Source organism: Coregonus clupeaformis, chromosome 10 (genome assembly GCF_020615455.1).
Source record: "Coregonus clupeaformis isolate EN_2021a chromosome 10, ASM2061545v1, whole genome shotgun sequence".
Classification (NCBI taxonomy): domain Eukaryota; kingdom Metazoa; phylum Chordata; class Actinopteri; order Salmoniformes; family Salmonidae; genus Coregonus; species Coregonus clupeaformis.
In genome coordinates, this window is record NC_059201.1 from 38,326,738 (window position 1) to 38,342,599 (window position 15,862).

The 15,862-nt window shown below is 40.4% G+C and overlaps 1 protein-coding gene across 1 annotated transcript; it reads right to left on the minus strand.

The window, feature by feature from the left end:
* Positions 1-4,187: 4,187 nt before the first annotated feature.
* Positions 4,188-7,782, minus strand: LOC121575998 (T-cell surface glycoprotein CD8 beta chain-like). The gene is made up of 6 exons (XM_041889298.1): positions 7,650-7,782; positions 6,229-6,579; positions 5,642-5,734; positions 5,379-5,465; positions 4,883-4,916; positions 4,188-4,492 (listed from the first exon to the last, which is right to left on the minus strand). Exons 1-6 carry the CDS (start codon positions 7,696-7,698, stop codon positions 4,474-4,476), a joined length of 633 nt encoding a protein of 210 aa, XP_041745232.1. The 5' UTR covers positions 7,699-7,782; the 3' UTR covers positions 4,188-4,473.
* Between the last annotated feature and the right edge of the window lie 8,080 nt (positions 7,783-15,862).

Sequence of the window (15,862 nt, forward strand, 5' to 3'; positions counted from 1 at the left end):
TGGATATTTATAAAAGTGATATACATTCTTTCTACTATGCTCAAACAGAAACCATAGATTAAAACACAGGATTACTTTTCAATGATAGTTTTTACTGTATATGCTTCCGTAACAATCATTGATATATATATGGGGCGGCAGGTAGCTTAGTGGTTAAGAGCTTTGTGCCAGTAACCGAAAGGTTGCTGGTTCTAATCCCCGAGCCAACTAGGTGAAAAATCTGTTGATGTGCCCTTGAGCAAGGCGCATAACCCTAATTGCTCTGGATAAGAGTGTCTGCTAAATGACTTATTATTATTATATTCCTTCTCAAGTTATTACTCTTCTTTGTATTTAAAAAAATATGTATATTACACGTTCAGTACATCTCTCTTTAGGATAGCCAAATACCCTTCCAGATAGATGTAATGGCTGTTGTGAACATGTGCAATAAATCGGAACATGTTGATATGCAGAGCAAGAACAGTTACCCCCAACACTCTCACCTTAGATTTAACTGCTTTATTAAAAACTGATAAAAATGTAGATCTCTAAACAAGTGGATTATTTATCTTTAGGCTCCCCTAATGGTATATACTATATATATATACAAAAGTTTATAGATCTAACTTAATCAGATTATATATATACACTACCATTCAAAAGTTTGGGGTCACTTAGAAATGTCCTTGTTTTCGAAAGAAAAGCAATTTTTTTGTCCATTTAAATAACATCAAATTGATCAGAAATACAGTGTAGACATTGTTAATGTTGTAAATGGCTATTGTAGCTGGAAACGGCTAATTTTTTATGGAATATCTACGTAGGTGTACAGAGGCCCATTATAAGCAACCATCAGTCCTGTGTTCCAATGGTACGTTGTGTTTGCTAATCCAAGTTTATCATTGTTTTCAGAACAAGAATAGACTGACGAGTTTCAGAAGAAAGTTCTTTTTCTGGCCATTTTGAGTCTGTAATCGAACCCACAATTGCTGATGCTCCAGATACTCAACTAGTCTCAAGAAGGCCAGTAATTGCAAAATGGTTTTCTAATGATCAATTAGCCTTTTAAAATGATACATTTGGATTAGCAAACACAACGTACCATTGGAACACAGGACTGATGGTTGCTGATAATGGGCCTCTGTACACCTATGTAGATATTCCATAAAAAATCAGCAGTTTCCAGCTACAATAGCCATTTACAACATTAACAATGTCTACACTGTATTTCTGATCAATTTCATGTTATTTTAATGGACAATAAATTGCTTTTCTTTTGATAACAAGGACATTTCTAAGTGACCCCAAACTTTTGAACGGTAGTGTAACTTTTTCTAAATGAATTTTTTTTTGATAAACTTACCTAAGAGTGACTTAAAAAATGTAGATGAGACAGATAACATTTTTAGTTGAGCAAAGAGTAGTGGCAGCCAGGGAATGTGTTGGGGGAAAAATGGGTTACCCCAGGTGGCTAGTTACCCCACGTTACCCGAATTATTACAAAGTGATTAGGTAAAAACTCAGTAAAATAACATGTAACTATAAACTGCAATTCTATGTGTACTTTTCTAAAGCCCACTTCTCTTCCACCATCTCAACCACTGCAGTCAACTTTTCCCATTTATTTTGTCATGATACAACATCAAATTAAATAAAGCATGTGAGACACAACACAATGGGAGTTTTAATAAAGTTGAGGGTTTTGTAATGTCTGACGACAGTGTTTTCTCTCTTTTCCTCCCTCTCTCTCTCCCTCTCTCTCTCTCTTTCTGTCTCTGCCTGTGGCGGGGTCTGTGGTCGCTCTGCGGTTGTTTTGTTTCAGCGTCAAGAAGAGGGGCTCAAAGTTGAAAGAACAAAGAGAGAGAGAGTGATAGCATCTCAATGTGCACAGCGCTCGCTCTCTCCTCTCTCTGTCTCGTTCCCTCTCTTTCTCTGTCACACAGGAAAGGGTCTTGTTCACTCACTGAGACCTGAAGAACCACGGAAGACAGATGTTTTTATCCCCCCATTAAAATGCTGCAGGTGTGCATGCTGTTTCAAACAAGCGTTATCGTTATGTGTTTATTATATATAGACTAATATTGTGGTTGACATCAATAAAGACAGTTTGTATATAGAGTGTTACATGTCTCTCCACTCTGTCCAATGCAATATGAAGTGAAATGGTGGGGAGAAGGCTTGATTATGTTTCTGTGTTTAAACGCAGATTAAAAGTCTCCCACTCAACAGTTAAACAAGGAAATACCACACACGCACACACACACACACACACACACACACACACACACACACTTCTCTCTGGTCCCTATGATAAGATGAAAGTACATGGACATTAAGTAATGAATTATACAAAAAATGATTTTATTCATCAACACATGATGGACACATACGATAATCACATTAGGCTACTGAACCAGAATACAATGCTTCATATTGCTTTGACTCTATTGAAAGTACAGTTTTGCCAAATATCAATAGGCAAACCATGGTATTGTTGTTCCAGGTGGCAATTCATGGTAAACACAAAACAATGGAAATACAGTGTGCACGTATTTACAGGTAATGTATTTTTATTTATCTATTACAAGCTGCATTTGTGCTATACTAGCACATACAGTGGGGAAAAAAAGTATTTAGTCAGCCACCAATTGTGCAAGTTCTCTCACTTAAAAAGATGAGAGAGGCCTGTAATTTTCATCATAGGTACACGTCAACTATGACAGACAAATTGAGTAAAAAAAATCCAGAAAATCACATTGTAGGATTTTTTATGAATTTATTTGCAAATTATGGTGGAAAATAAGTATTTGGTCACCTACAAACAAGCAAGATTTCTGGCTCTCACAGACCTGTAACTTCTTCTTTAAGAGGCTCCTCTGTCCTCCACTCGTTACCTGTATTAATGGCACCTGTTTGAACTTGTTATCAGTATAAAAGACACCTGTCCACAACCTCAAACAGTCACACTCCAAACTCCACTATGGCCAAGACCAAAGAGCTGTCAAAGGACACCAGAAACAAAATTGTAGACCTGCACCAGGCTGGGAAGACTGAATCTGCAATAGGTAAGCAGCTTGGTTTGAAGAAATCAACTGTGGGAGCAATTATTAGGAAATGGAAGACATACAAGACCACTGATAATCTCCCTCGATCTGGGGCTCCACGCAAGATCTCACCCCGCTGGGTCAAAATGATCACAAGAACAGTGAGCAAAAATCCCAGAACCACACGGGGGGACCTAGTGAATGACCTGCAGAGAGCTGGGACCAAAGTAACAAAGCCTACCATCAGTAACACACTACGCCGCCAGGGACTCAAATCCTGCAGTGCCAGACGTGTCCCCCTGCTTAAGCCAGTACATGTCCAGGCCCGTCTGAAGTTTGCTAGAGTGCATTTGGATGATCCAGAAGAGGATTGGGAGAATGTCATATGGTCAGATGAAACCAAAATAGAACTTTTTGGTAAAAACTCAACTTGTCGTGTTTGGAGGACAAAGAATGCTGAGTTGCATCCAAGAACACCATACCTACTGTGAAGCATGGGGGTGGAAACATCATGCTTTGGGGCTGTTTTTCTGCAAAGGGACCAGGACGACTGATCCGTGTAAAGGAAAGAATGAATGGGGCCATATATCATGAGATTTTGAGTGAAAACCTCCTTCCATCAGCAAGGGCATTGAAGATGAAACGTGGCTGGGTCTTTCAGCATGACAATGATCCCAAACACACCGCCGGGCAACGAAGGAGTGGCTTCGTAAGAAGCATTTCAAGGTCCTGGAGTGGCCTAGCCAGTCTCCAGATCTCAACCCCATAGAAAATCTTTGGAGGGAGTTGAAAGTCTGTGTTGCCCAGCGACAGCCCCAAAACATCACTGCTCTAGAGGAGATCTGCATGGAGGAATGGGCCAAAATACCAGCAACAATGTGTGAAAACCTTGTGAAGACTTACAGAAAACGTTTGACCTGTGTCATTGCCAACAAAGGGTATATAACAAAGTATTGAGAAACTTTTGTTATTGACCAAATACTTATTTTCCACCATAATTTGCAAATAAGTTCATTAAAAATCCTACAATGTGATTTTCTGGAAAAAAAATTCTCATTTTGTCTGTCATAGTTGACGTGTACCTATGATGAAAATTACAGGCCTCTCTCATCTTTTTAAGTGGGAGAACTTGCACAATTGGTGGCTGACTAAATACTTTTTTTCCCCACTGTAAGAGAGTAATACCTGTTCATAAAAATGTGGTATATTAGACACGTCCACATAATTAGAAAACCAAAGCCAAAGACATTAACATTGTGGACAGAATCCTAAGAGTTTCCTTTTAGACAGTTGGATTTTCAGGCAAGTTCATTGCTGTAATGAACAAAGAATAGAAAAGTGAGATGCTAATAAAACTGTCTTCAGGTTCAGTCCAATTGGATTCCTCGAAGGAGGTCCAAGGACACATACAGCACTGTCTCAGAGTCTGCAGTGTGGGCTCTCTGACTTACTTCAATGGTCTTTTCCTGTGAGGCAGATACAAACAGTCAAAGAGAGTGAAATACACAGAGATGAATACAGGGACAAATATTGTGTCAATTATAGAGAAAGTCAGATCGATCACAGAAAATTAGAGATTAGAAGCGTGACCAGGGCCCATATTGACAAAATGTCTCAGAGTATCTTGTCTAGGATCCTGGTCCCCCTTGCCCATGCAATCGTATTCATTGTGATCTAAAAGGCAAAACTGATCCTACTCTCAGACGCTTTATGAGTACAGGCTCAGATCAAAGAGCCAAAGAGTAAGTCAGAGATTGATACAGAAGCAGGGAGAGATATTTTATTGTGTTGTGAGAAAAGGGGAGAGGAGGAGAGGATAAAATCACAGGGATGCAAAGTTTACACATGGAACTTACTTGGCAAACTGATGTCGACACTTTTTGGGTAGTCCTGTAACACACACACACAAAACTAATTCAGAACAACAGCATAGTAACAGTCATAAACATGAATACATTACAGCCTCCCCGATTCAACCCCATAGGAGGAGCAGGTACACTAATATCCCACACAGAATGCATAAATTACGATATTGTTGCTTACTCCCAAAATAATGCATTTTATTGTCGTTGCTTTGTGAAATGTGAAATGTTGCAGATTAAAATTTGTTTGTGGCTATTCGGGCTGGATTCCTAATTTGATATCCACGTAACTCAAGTTTTCCGGCAAATATTCCATTGACGTCAATACACAGTTTACACGAGAGTTAAGCATGTGCATCTCAAGTAAGGATTAGGCCCTGCGTGAGTAGCGTCTTTGACAATTGACAATTCTAATTACAAACAGCACTGGAGCTGGGTGATTCTGCTATATTGCTTAATCGGCAGGTAAGGAAGGAGAGAAGACACTCACGGCTGAAGTAGTACAGTGTGTAGATCAAAGCCACAGCCAAGGTCAGGAGTACTCCAACCAACGGCCACAGAACCTTGGAGCCACAGCCTGGAACCCAATACAACATCCTGTTACAGTGTTTAAGCAGCTTGCAACACAACATTCAACCAGTTGTAAAGTATTAACATAACTAGATACACAAAAAGTAACCTGTAACACATTCAACTTGTTACACAGACAACAAACAACTTATGAGACAGACTTGTTAAAGTTATGAAACTCACCTTTTGGGGTTTCATAGTTGCTTTTGGTGCAGCGGCCTCTTGGGATGCCCTGGGGCTTGGGCTTCGTGACAGGGGTTAATGTTGGGCGAGTCTCTGGTGGGTGACAAAAATGCACAACGTGATGGATATAAGACACACTGTGAGGGAGACAAAATACACAAAACATAATGTAGAGAGATTTGGACAGATGAAGAAGCTTAAAGATGGTAACACAAGATCTGCAACTGCCGCAAGGGAAACTTCTAATTGCTTTTCTTTTCTACATCAAGGCTGAATTCTGCACTGACGTCCTGACTTCACAACATTTTGTAATTAATTCCAACCCAGCTCTGTGAAGGGACACAGCGAAATCTGAATCAAAGGTTCAACTATTTCGGAAGAACATGGAAAATCCGGAAATTGCTGTGTTCTCGGGCCATTCAAAATATAATACAGCAGATGTGAGTGAGTGCGTTACACAGTTGTGTAACTGGTTCTATGAGGGAAATGTAGGAATTCTGGTTTAATCAGGAAATCTTCTCATCTCTAATCAGTCATAGGAAAAATGGGAAGTGTCAGTGCCGTGCAGGGTAATGGCTTCCTCTCACCTCCAGGTCTGAGAAGAACTCCTGGCCTCCACAGCTCGTTCTCTTTCTGGTTCTGGAGCATACAAGAGTACAACCCTGCGTCCTCTGCCCTTATCTTAATGATGCGCAGTGTGAAAATCCCCCTGTCACGCTTACTGGCCTTGAACCGGTGTTTATCCAGATTGGGTCCGTGGCTGGTCCGGTCAGCATTGTTGAGGCTAAGAAGGAACTGGAAGCCGGAGTTGTTGTGGAAAGTGCGGAACCAAAAGACCGTCTGGCAGGAGCGGCTTGAACACTCACAGGTGAGGACCTCTGTATCGTTGATCGGGGGGTAGCGGACGAAGTGGGACTCGGTTGGTATCAGGCTGTACACTGGGAAAGGTGAAGTGAATGGGGGTTTAGTTTGGATGGACAAACTGTCGCCACATCAAAGAAGACATAAACAATATTGATGGAATAAGGTCCTATTGTCATTTGTGCATGCTGGACATGGACAGAGATCACAATGATAAGAAGACATGACGGATGTCCGTAACACTGGTATGCTCTTACAATATTTTCACCTGACAAAAAATGTACAGGATTGAAACTTTGTCTGCTTGTGCTTCACTGTAAATACATTATTGTGCTTTCAACAGTGTTGTGGAAACCTGTTTATTTACAACAGGTAAATTATACCAGAAATACATCAAGCGAGATAGAACGAGTTAAAGAAGGGTTGAGATTGCTCCATCTAAAATGAAGCAAAAAACCTGTGGTTGTGGAAGGATACAGACACAAACACTATGTTTAAACCAATCATTTTGCAAGAATGGAAATGTTAAATTATGGCACCTTGGAACCATGACATGTAGCAACACAACAAAAAGGTTAGAAGAGAGACTTATCTATAAAGGTGACATTATGAAGCAAACGTTGCGCGAGACAATGCTGAACTGTTTCGCTTCGCTTCTTTATATGTAATGCATCACAGAAATATGTATAAATATCTTAACTGCAGAGCTCTCGTTGGATTTAAGAATAGCTCTTGGTTGTCTTTGAATGTCTGTCATGTTTTGGAGATATGACAATTATTGAGGGTCTGTGCATTTTGGCTCCGGCCTACTGTTTTTCTTTAGGTTTATCCGATCATCACTAAAACAACATATCACTCTAATCACTGAAATATTTTAAAGGACTTCATACAAAGAAAACACTGGGGCCTCATCAACGCTCCTCTAACTCTCTTAACCTTTCCTTGTGTGAAACCTTCTTGCAAAAATGCACAAGACTAGATAGAAATAACAACCTTTACCTAAATGGAATGATAAGCAAATAACAACAGCACATACACTTCACATTCTGACTCTCACTAGTTGTCAAGGTAGGCCTAACGCTGTTCCTGAGGCCTCAACAGAAAATAACTTGTTGACCGTAGGTAGAGAGAATATTGGGGTCCTTACCTGTTGTCCACAAACACACCGTTGTCCATACCAGTGCCAATGGGGTCATCTTGAGAGGTTGTGTATTTGTGATGTGATGTTTCGAGTGTTAGCTGAGGGTCGGCAAAACTGCTTTCTTTTCCCTTTCTGCATCTGTCAGAGAACAGGGGAGCAACTGAACTAACATGGCCAAGTGTCGCCTGGGTAACACCCCTACGTGACAACACACAGCCACGCACCAGGCCTATCAGAGAGCGAGCCACACACACACACACACTTGTAATGAAGAGAGGAGATGATGTTCAATGTATATGTAATGACATTATGTCAGAAGTTTTCCCCAAATAAGAAATAAGCTTTATATCCACTTGATTGCTCGGAAGGCTTTGTCTGTATTTGTCACTTAAGAGATGACTGTTTCATACACTATTAACACACAAAATAAAACAATAAAAAACATCATCCTTTGAAGTTTGTATACATAACACTTTTTACTCCTAATTCAAAACGTGTATTGAGGTATGCTGTAGAAGTGTCCAGACACTTTTTAAATAATTTCACTTGGTTTTGAGAAACTTACCCCACCAGCGATAGCCCTCATCAGGGATTTACTGCTATTGCTTTGCAGTAAAGGGGATGCTACACAAAGATGTATATATTCAGAATAAAGTACCACTCATGGACCAACAGAAAGTGAACAATTCCATAATATCAACAATTACTTTTCCCTATGTCCCAACCGATGAACATCTAAATTAGAATCATTGGCATAGAAATCCAATCAAATCCAATCACATTTTATTGGCCACATGCGCCGAATACAACAGGTGCAGACATTACAGTGAAATGCTTACTTACAGCCCTTAATCAACAGTGCATTTATTTTTTATAAAAAAGTAAAATAAAACAACAACAAAAAAGTGTTGAGAAAAGAAGAGCAGAAGTAATATAAAATAACAGTAGGGAGGCTATATATACAGGGGGGTACCGGTGCAGAGTCAATGTGTGAGGGCACCGGCTAGTTGAGGTAGTTGAAGTAATATGTACATGTGGGTAGAGTTAAAGTGACTATGCATAAATAATTAACAGAGTAGCAGCAGCGTAAAAATATGGGGTGGGGGTGGGGGTGGGGGGCAGTGCAAATAGTCAGGATAGCCATGATTAGCTGTTCAGGAGTCTTATGGCTTGGGGGTAGAAGCTGTTGAGAAGTCTTTTGGACCTAGACTTGGCACTCCGGTACCGCTTGCCGTGCGGTAGCAGAGAGAACAGTCTATGACTAGGGTGGCTGGAGTCTTTGACAATTTTGAGGGCCTTCCTCTGACACCGCCTGGTACAGAGGTCCTGGATGGCAGGAAGTTGTTACGTTACAGCCTTATTCTAAAATTGATAAAATAGTTTTTTCTCCCTCATCAATCTACACACAATACCCCACAATGACAAAGCAAAAACGTAAATATCACATTTACATAAGTATTCAGACCCTTTACTCAGTACTTTGTTGAAGCACCTTTGGCAGCGATTACAGCCTCGAGTCTTCTTGGGTATGACGCTACAAGCTTGGCACACCTGTATTTGGGGAGTTTCTCCCATTCTTCTCTGCAGATCCTCTCAAGCTCTGTCAGGTTGGATGGGGAGCGTTGCTGCACAGCTATTTTCAGGTCTCTCCAGAGATGTTAGATCGGGTTCAAGTCCGGGCTCTGGCTGGGCCACTCAAGGACATTCAGAGACTTGGCCCGAAGCCACGCCTGCCTTGTCTTGGCTGTGTTCTTAGGGTCGTTGTCCTGTTGGAAGGTAAACCTTTGCCCCAATCTGAGGTCCTGAGCACTCTGGAGCATGTTTTCATCAAGGATCTCTCTGTACTTTGCTCCGTTCATCTTTGCCTCGATCCTGTCTAGTCTCCCAGTCCCTGCCGCTGAAAAACATCCCCACTTCATGATGCTGCCATCACCATGCTTCACCGTAGGGATGTTGCCAGGTTTCCTCCGGACGTGACGGTTGGCATTCAGGCCAAAGAGGTCAATCTTGGTTTCATCAGACCAGAGAATCTAGTTTCTCAAGGTCTGAGAGTCTTTAGGTGCATTTTGGCATACTCCAAACGGGCTGTCATGTGCCCTTTACTGAGGAGTGGCTTCCGTCTGGCCAATCTACCATAAAGACTGATTGGTGGAGTGCTGCAGAGATGGTTGTCCTTCTGGAAGGTTCTCTCATCTCCACAGAGGAACTCTGTAGCTCCCTGACCAAGGCCCTTCTCCCCCGATTGCTCAGTTTGGCCGGGCGGCCAGCTCTAGGAAGAGTCTTGGGGGTTCCAAACTTCTTCCATTTAAGAATGATGGAGGCCACTGTGTTCTTGGGGACCTTCAATGCTGTAGAAATGTTTTGGTACCCTCCCCCAGATCTGTGCCTCGACACAATCCTGTCTCGGAGCTCTACGGACAATTCCTTCGACCTCATGGCTTGGTTTTTGCTCTGACATGCACTGTCAACTGTGGGACCTTATATAGACAGGTTTGTGCCTTTCCAAATCATGTCCAATCAATGTAATTTACCACAGGTGGACTCAGGTGCACCTGAGCTCAATTTCGAGTCTCTTAGGGTCTGAATACTTATGTAAATAAGGTATTTCTGTTTCTTATTTTTAATAAATGAGCAAAATCTTCTAAAAACCTGTTTTTGCTTTGTTATTATTGGGTATTGTGTGTAGATTGATGAGGGAAAAAGTTTATTTAATACAAAAATTATTTAATACATTTTAGAATAAGGCTGTAACGTAACAAAATGTGGAAAAAGTCAAGGGGTCTGAATACTTTCGAATGTACTGTATATGGAATTGTTTTATACCAATACATTTAAAACGAAGGCCTCGTTTTTTCTGGTGTGACTAGTTTGCACAATTGCCAAGTTTCACCTCTCCTAACCTCTCTGCCCAGGTGTGTGACCTAGCCCAGCCGCAGCCGCACTGAGTACTGGAGCACAGCTGCAAATCAACCTACCTTAACTCCAGTTCATATCAAAGAAATACACAACCAATCAACAATGAAGCTCAAGAGTACTTCTGTAATTGCTAAATCTGATAAATACCTGAAAATGTAATTTTATCTGTCAATAAAATTCTACGGAGTCTTGACAATTTCAACAAAGCATGAACCTTACCACTGTAAGATGTATTGAAGCAGCTTTGAGGTTACTTTTCCCACAATAAAGTTATAAGTAAAGTAAAGTAGCCTATTTTTCATATTAAAATATTATATTTGATAGCAAATATAGTAGCTCACATTTACGTGTTCACAACCTTACAGCAAGATGTTCATAATGTTGTGGATACGTTTTTAATGTTGGTTCTCATGAACAAATATATTTACCACCATTCACTGACAACCCACATGTGATCCTGCTGTCGTGTTTTGTTCACTTACAGAATCTTTATATCCTCTTTATGCCTGCCTTTATATGGGCACCCTGAGATATGCACACAGCACACTAACTAAGGGATACAATTCAATAGAATGTGGAACGATCCCCAAAATTGGTTCCTTTTCTATTTTAATTTCCAAAAGATTTCCTTTCAGTAAGAACATTACACAGATACAGTGAGCTCCAAAAGTATTGGGACAGTGACATTTTATTTTTTGCTTTGGCTCCCTACTCCAGCACTTTGGACTTGAAATTATACAATGGCTATGAAGTGCAGACTGTCAGCTTTAATTTGAGGGTATTTTCATCCATATCGGGCGAACCGTTTTACAGCACTGTTCGTACATAGTCCCACCATTTTAGGGGATCAATGGGTATTGGGACAAATTCACTTATATGTGTATTAAAGTAGACAAAGTTAAGTATTTATTTAGTCCCATATTCACAGCACGTAATGACTACATCAACCTTGTGAATCTACAAATTCGTTGGATGCATTTGCTGTTTGTTTTGGTTGTGTTTCAGATTATTTTGTGCCCAATAGAAATTAATGATAAATAATGTATTGTGTCATTTTGGAGTCACTTTTATTGTAAATAAGAATAGAATATGTTTCTAAACACTTCTACATTAATGTGGATTCTACAATGATTACGGATAGTCCTGAATGAATTGTGAATAATAATGAGTGAGAAAGTTACAGACGCACAAAGATCATACCCACAAGACATACTAACCTCTCACCAATTACAATCACATAATTATTCACAATTCATTCAGGACTATCCATACATTATGTATCATTCATTTCTATTGGGCACAAAATAATCTGAAACACAACCAAAACAAACAGCAAATGCACCCAACACGTTTGTAGAGTCACAAACTTGATGTAATCATTGCGTGCTAGGAATATGGGACCAAATACTAAACTTACAGCCTACTTTAATACACATATAAGTTAATTTGTCCCAATACCTTTGGTCCCCTAAAATGGGGGGACTATGTACAAAAAGTGCTGCAATTTCTAGACGGTTCACCTGATATGGATTAAAATACCCTCAAATTAAAGCTGACCGTCTGCACTTTAACCTCATAGTCATTGTATCATTTCAAATCCAAAGTGCTGGAGTACAGAGCCAAAACAACAACCAATGTGTCACTGTCCCAATACTTCTGGAGCTCACTGTATATATAGCAGGGTGATGAAGATGTACAGTTGGGGTCATTCAAAGTTAACCTGTACTACAGTGCAGTAAAACAAAAGTGCTTAAAAGTCGATGTAACTGCAATGTCAGGGATCAGTTCAGAAATGCATTTCATTAAATAGGTTATTGTTATATAATTGCTAATGAACTTGGCGTTTAGCGTCATCCTGCGAGAGAGTTTGTCATATTAAAGGGAAAGTTCACCCAAATTACAAAATTATATATTTTCCAAATTACGAAAAGATATGACAGCAATCCATGCTTTGGTTTATTTACCAGGCCACTGTTTCTAAATGCTTAATCCAATGCAAGTCAATGATATCGATATTAGCATTTTACATGCTTCATGTCAAAGTCATCTATAAGTAACTTAATTGAAGCGTGAAAAATGCTCATATCGGTACCATTGACTTGCATTGGATTTGTGCCACAAATGCTAAAAGGTTAGCATTTGGAAACAGTCCGGTCAGGTAAATAAAACCAAAGCATGGATTGCTGTCATACCTTGTCCATAGACTGCTTACAGGGTAACAAAATACATTTTTCATTTGGTAATTTGGGTGAACACTCCCTTTAACAATGTACCTTGCTGCAACAAAGCAAAGGCATTCTGAAATTGTACACTGTTAATGCCTAGCTAGAACTGCATGGCTATAGAGCTTGGTTTTTTGGAGAGTGTGTGTGTGTCGGGGCTGAGGGGTTTGGGGGGAGAAACATGGCCTAGGTGGGGGTCGTATAGGAGGAGGATGTGGGCACGGCACAGCTCTACGGGGGTCGAGGGTTTGAGAGAGACAGGGAACCAAACCACAGGATTCTTTGAAAACAGGAGATCTCAGGGGGCTTCAGAGCATCTCTATACGCGCCTCAGAAAAGTCAAGCCTTTGTTGGGCTCTCGAGTCGCAAAGCTGAAATGGAGAAATATTTTGTCTCATGTCTGTTCAGGAACACACAGTATAGGAGATCTAAGAATGTTCAAGCATTATTTCCCGTCTGTATGTTTGTATTATTGTTCGCAAAAAAGTAATTAAATGTGGAACATCAGAATCTTGATAACAATGATCCAATAGACATTGATCAAAAATACACCAGATGTACAGTGGGGGAAAAAAGTATTTAGTCAGCCACCAATTTTGCAAGTTCTCCCACCTAAAAAAATGAGAGAGGCCTGTAATTTTCATCATAGGTACACGTCAACTATGACAGACAAATTGAGAAAAAAAATCCAGAAAATCACATTGTACGATTTTTAATGAATTTATTTGCAAATTATGGTGGAAAATAAGTATTTGGTCACCTACAAACAAGCAAGATTTCTGGCTCTCACAGACCTGTAACTTCTTCTTTAAGAGGCTCCTCTGTCCTCCACTCGTTACCTGTATTAATGGCACCTGTTTGAACTTGTTATCAGTATAAAAGACACCTGTTCACAACCTCAAACAGTCACACTCCAAACTTCACTATGGCCAAGACCAAAGAGCTGTCGAAGGACACCAGAAACACAATTGTAGACCTGCACCAGGCTGGGAAGACTGAATCTGTAAGCAGCTTGGTTTGAAGAAATCAACTGTGGGAGCAATTATTAGGAAATGGAAGACATACAAGACCACTGATAATCTCCCTCGATCTGGGGCTCCACGCAAGATCTCACCCCGTGGGGTCAAAATGATCACAAGAACGGTGAGCAAAAATCCCAGAACCACACGGGGGGACCTAGTGAATGACCTGCAGAGAGCTGGGACCAAAGTAACAAAGCCTACCATCAGTAACACACTACGCCGCCAGGGACTCAAATCCTGCAGTGTCAGACGTGTCCCCCTGCTTAAGCCAGTACATGTCCAGGCCCGTCTGAAGTTTGCTAGAGTGCATTTGGATGATCCAGAAGAGGATTGGGAGAATGTCATATGGTCAGATGAAACCAAAATATAACTTTTTGGTAAAAACTCAACTCGTCGTGTTTGGAGGACAAAGAATGCTGAGTTGCATCCAAAGAACACCATACCTACTGTGAAGCATGGGGGTGGAAACATCATGCTTTGGGGCTGCAAAGGGACCAGGACGACTGATCCGTGTAAAGGAAAGAATGAATGGGGCCATATATCATGAGATTTTGAGTGAAAACCTCCTTCCATCAGCAAGGGCATTGAAGATGAAACGTGGCTGGGTCTTTCAGCATGACAATGATCCCAAACACACCGCCCGGGCAACGAAGGAGTGGCTTCGTAAGAAGCATTTCAAGGTCCTGGAGTGGCCTAGCCAGTCTCCAGATCTCAACCCCATAGAAAATCTTTGGAGGGAGTTGAAAGTCCGTGTTGCCCAGCGACAGCCCCAAAACATCACTGCTCTAGAGGAGATCTGCATGGAGGAATGGGCCAAAATACCAGCAACAGTGTGTGAAAACCTTGTGAAGACTTACAGAAAACGTTTGACCTGTGTCATTGCCAACAAAGAGTATATAACAAAGTATTGAGAAACTTTTCTTATTGACCAAATACTTTTTTTCCACCATAATATGCAAATAAATTCATTAAAAATCCTACAATGTGATTTTCTGGAGAAAAAAAATCTAATTTTGTCTGTCATAGTTGACGTGTACCTATGATGAAAATTACAGGCCTCTCTCATCTTTTTAAGTGGGAGAACTTGCACAATTGGTGGCTGACTAAATACTTTTTTTCCCCACTGTAACTGCTGTATAGAAACTGTAATTCATTCAACAATAAACCAGCCAATCAGCATTCAGGGCTCGAACCACCCAGTTTAAAATCTACAATAAACCATAGCAAGTGTCCTCATTTTTACCTCCTGCACCTGTTTGACCCACCACAAGTGCAAGCTCACACACACATGCACACACAGACACATTGCATTTTCTGCAGAACATTGTTCTAGAGATCCTCACTCTCTTCGAAATGAGATCTACCGGTGTGTAGATAGAGGTATCAAGCAACCTCTACATTCAATCAGAGACACATTTGTTTTATTTCCTCCTACTGGTAATGTTATTACACTGAGACTAACATAGTCCTACAGCATTGTAGCTAACTAATAGTAAACTAATTTCAGCCTTAATTCCTAAGGACCTGATACCTTTTATAGCCAACATAACAGATATGCATTCTAATTTACAAACTAGAAAAGTACATTTCTTGAAGACAACATGTGTGTGCTTGCTCATCTTAGGGTTTTTCATGGTAGTGAAAGAGGCTCTGAGACTGCAGAGTTGGATTGATTGACTGCTGCCCCCCTATGGTAAATCTTGGCCCAAGCATAGCAAAGAGGTGAGCTCTCCTTTTTCCTTTTTGTTTTAACAAGATCAGCACTCTTATTATTTTCTCTTTCACAAGATACAGACAGTTGTTTTGCATCATCTCTTGTCCGATAATGAAAACCACATGATCATTTTACTAAATGGCATTGGTTGAGATGATAAAATATGACAAACAAAATTCCTATGTTTAATTTCATCTAAAATTGGTTTTCAAAATCCACCCAGTTGAGCTGCCTGTTAAAGGGTTAATGTGGATGCTACCATGATTACAGATCATCCTGAATGAATCGTGAATAATGATGAGTGAGAAAGTTACAGAGGTTAAAAGATCATACCCCCAAGACATG

Bases quoted from the DNA above. Each gene is read 5' to 3' on its own strand.
- LOC121575998 (XM_041889298.1), bottom strand. From the start codon at position 7,698: ATGACCCCATTGGCACTGGTATGGACAACGGTGTGTTTGTGGACAACA. The intron at 6,580-7,649 runs GTAAGGACCCCA...CACCTTTCCCAG, and splicing joins GGTGTGTTTGTGGACAACAG to TGTACAGCCTGATACCAACC. The intron at 5,466-5,641 runs GTGAGTTTCATA...ATTGGGTTCCAG, and splicing joins CAACTATGAAACCCCAAAAG to GCTGTGGCTCCAAGGTTCTG.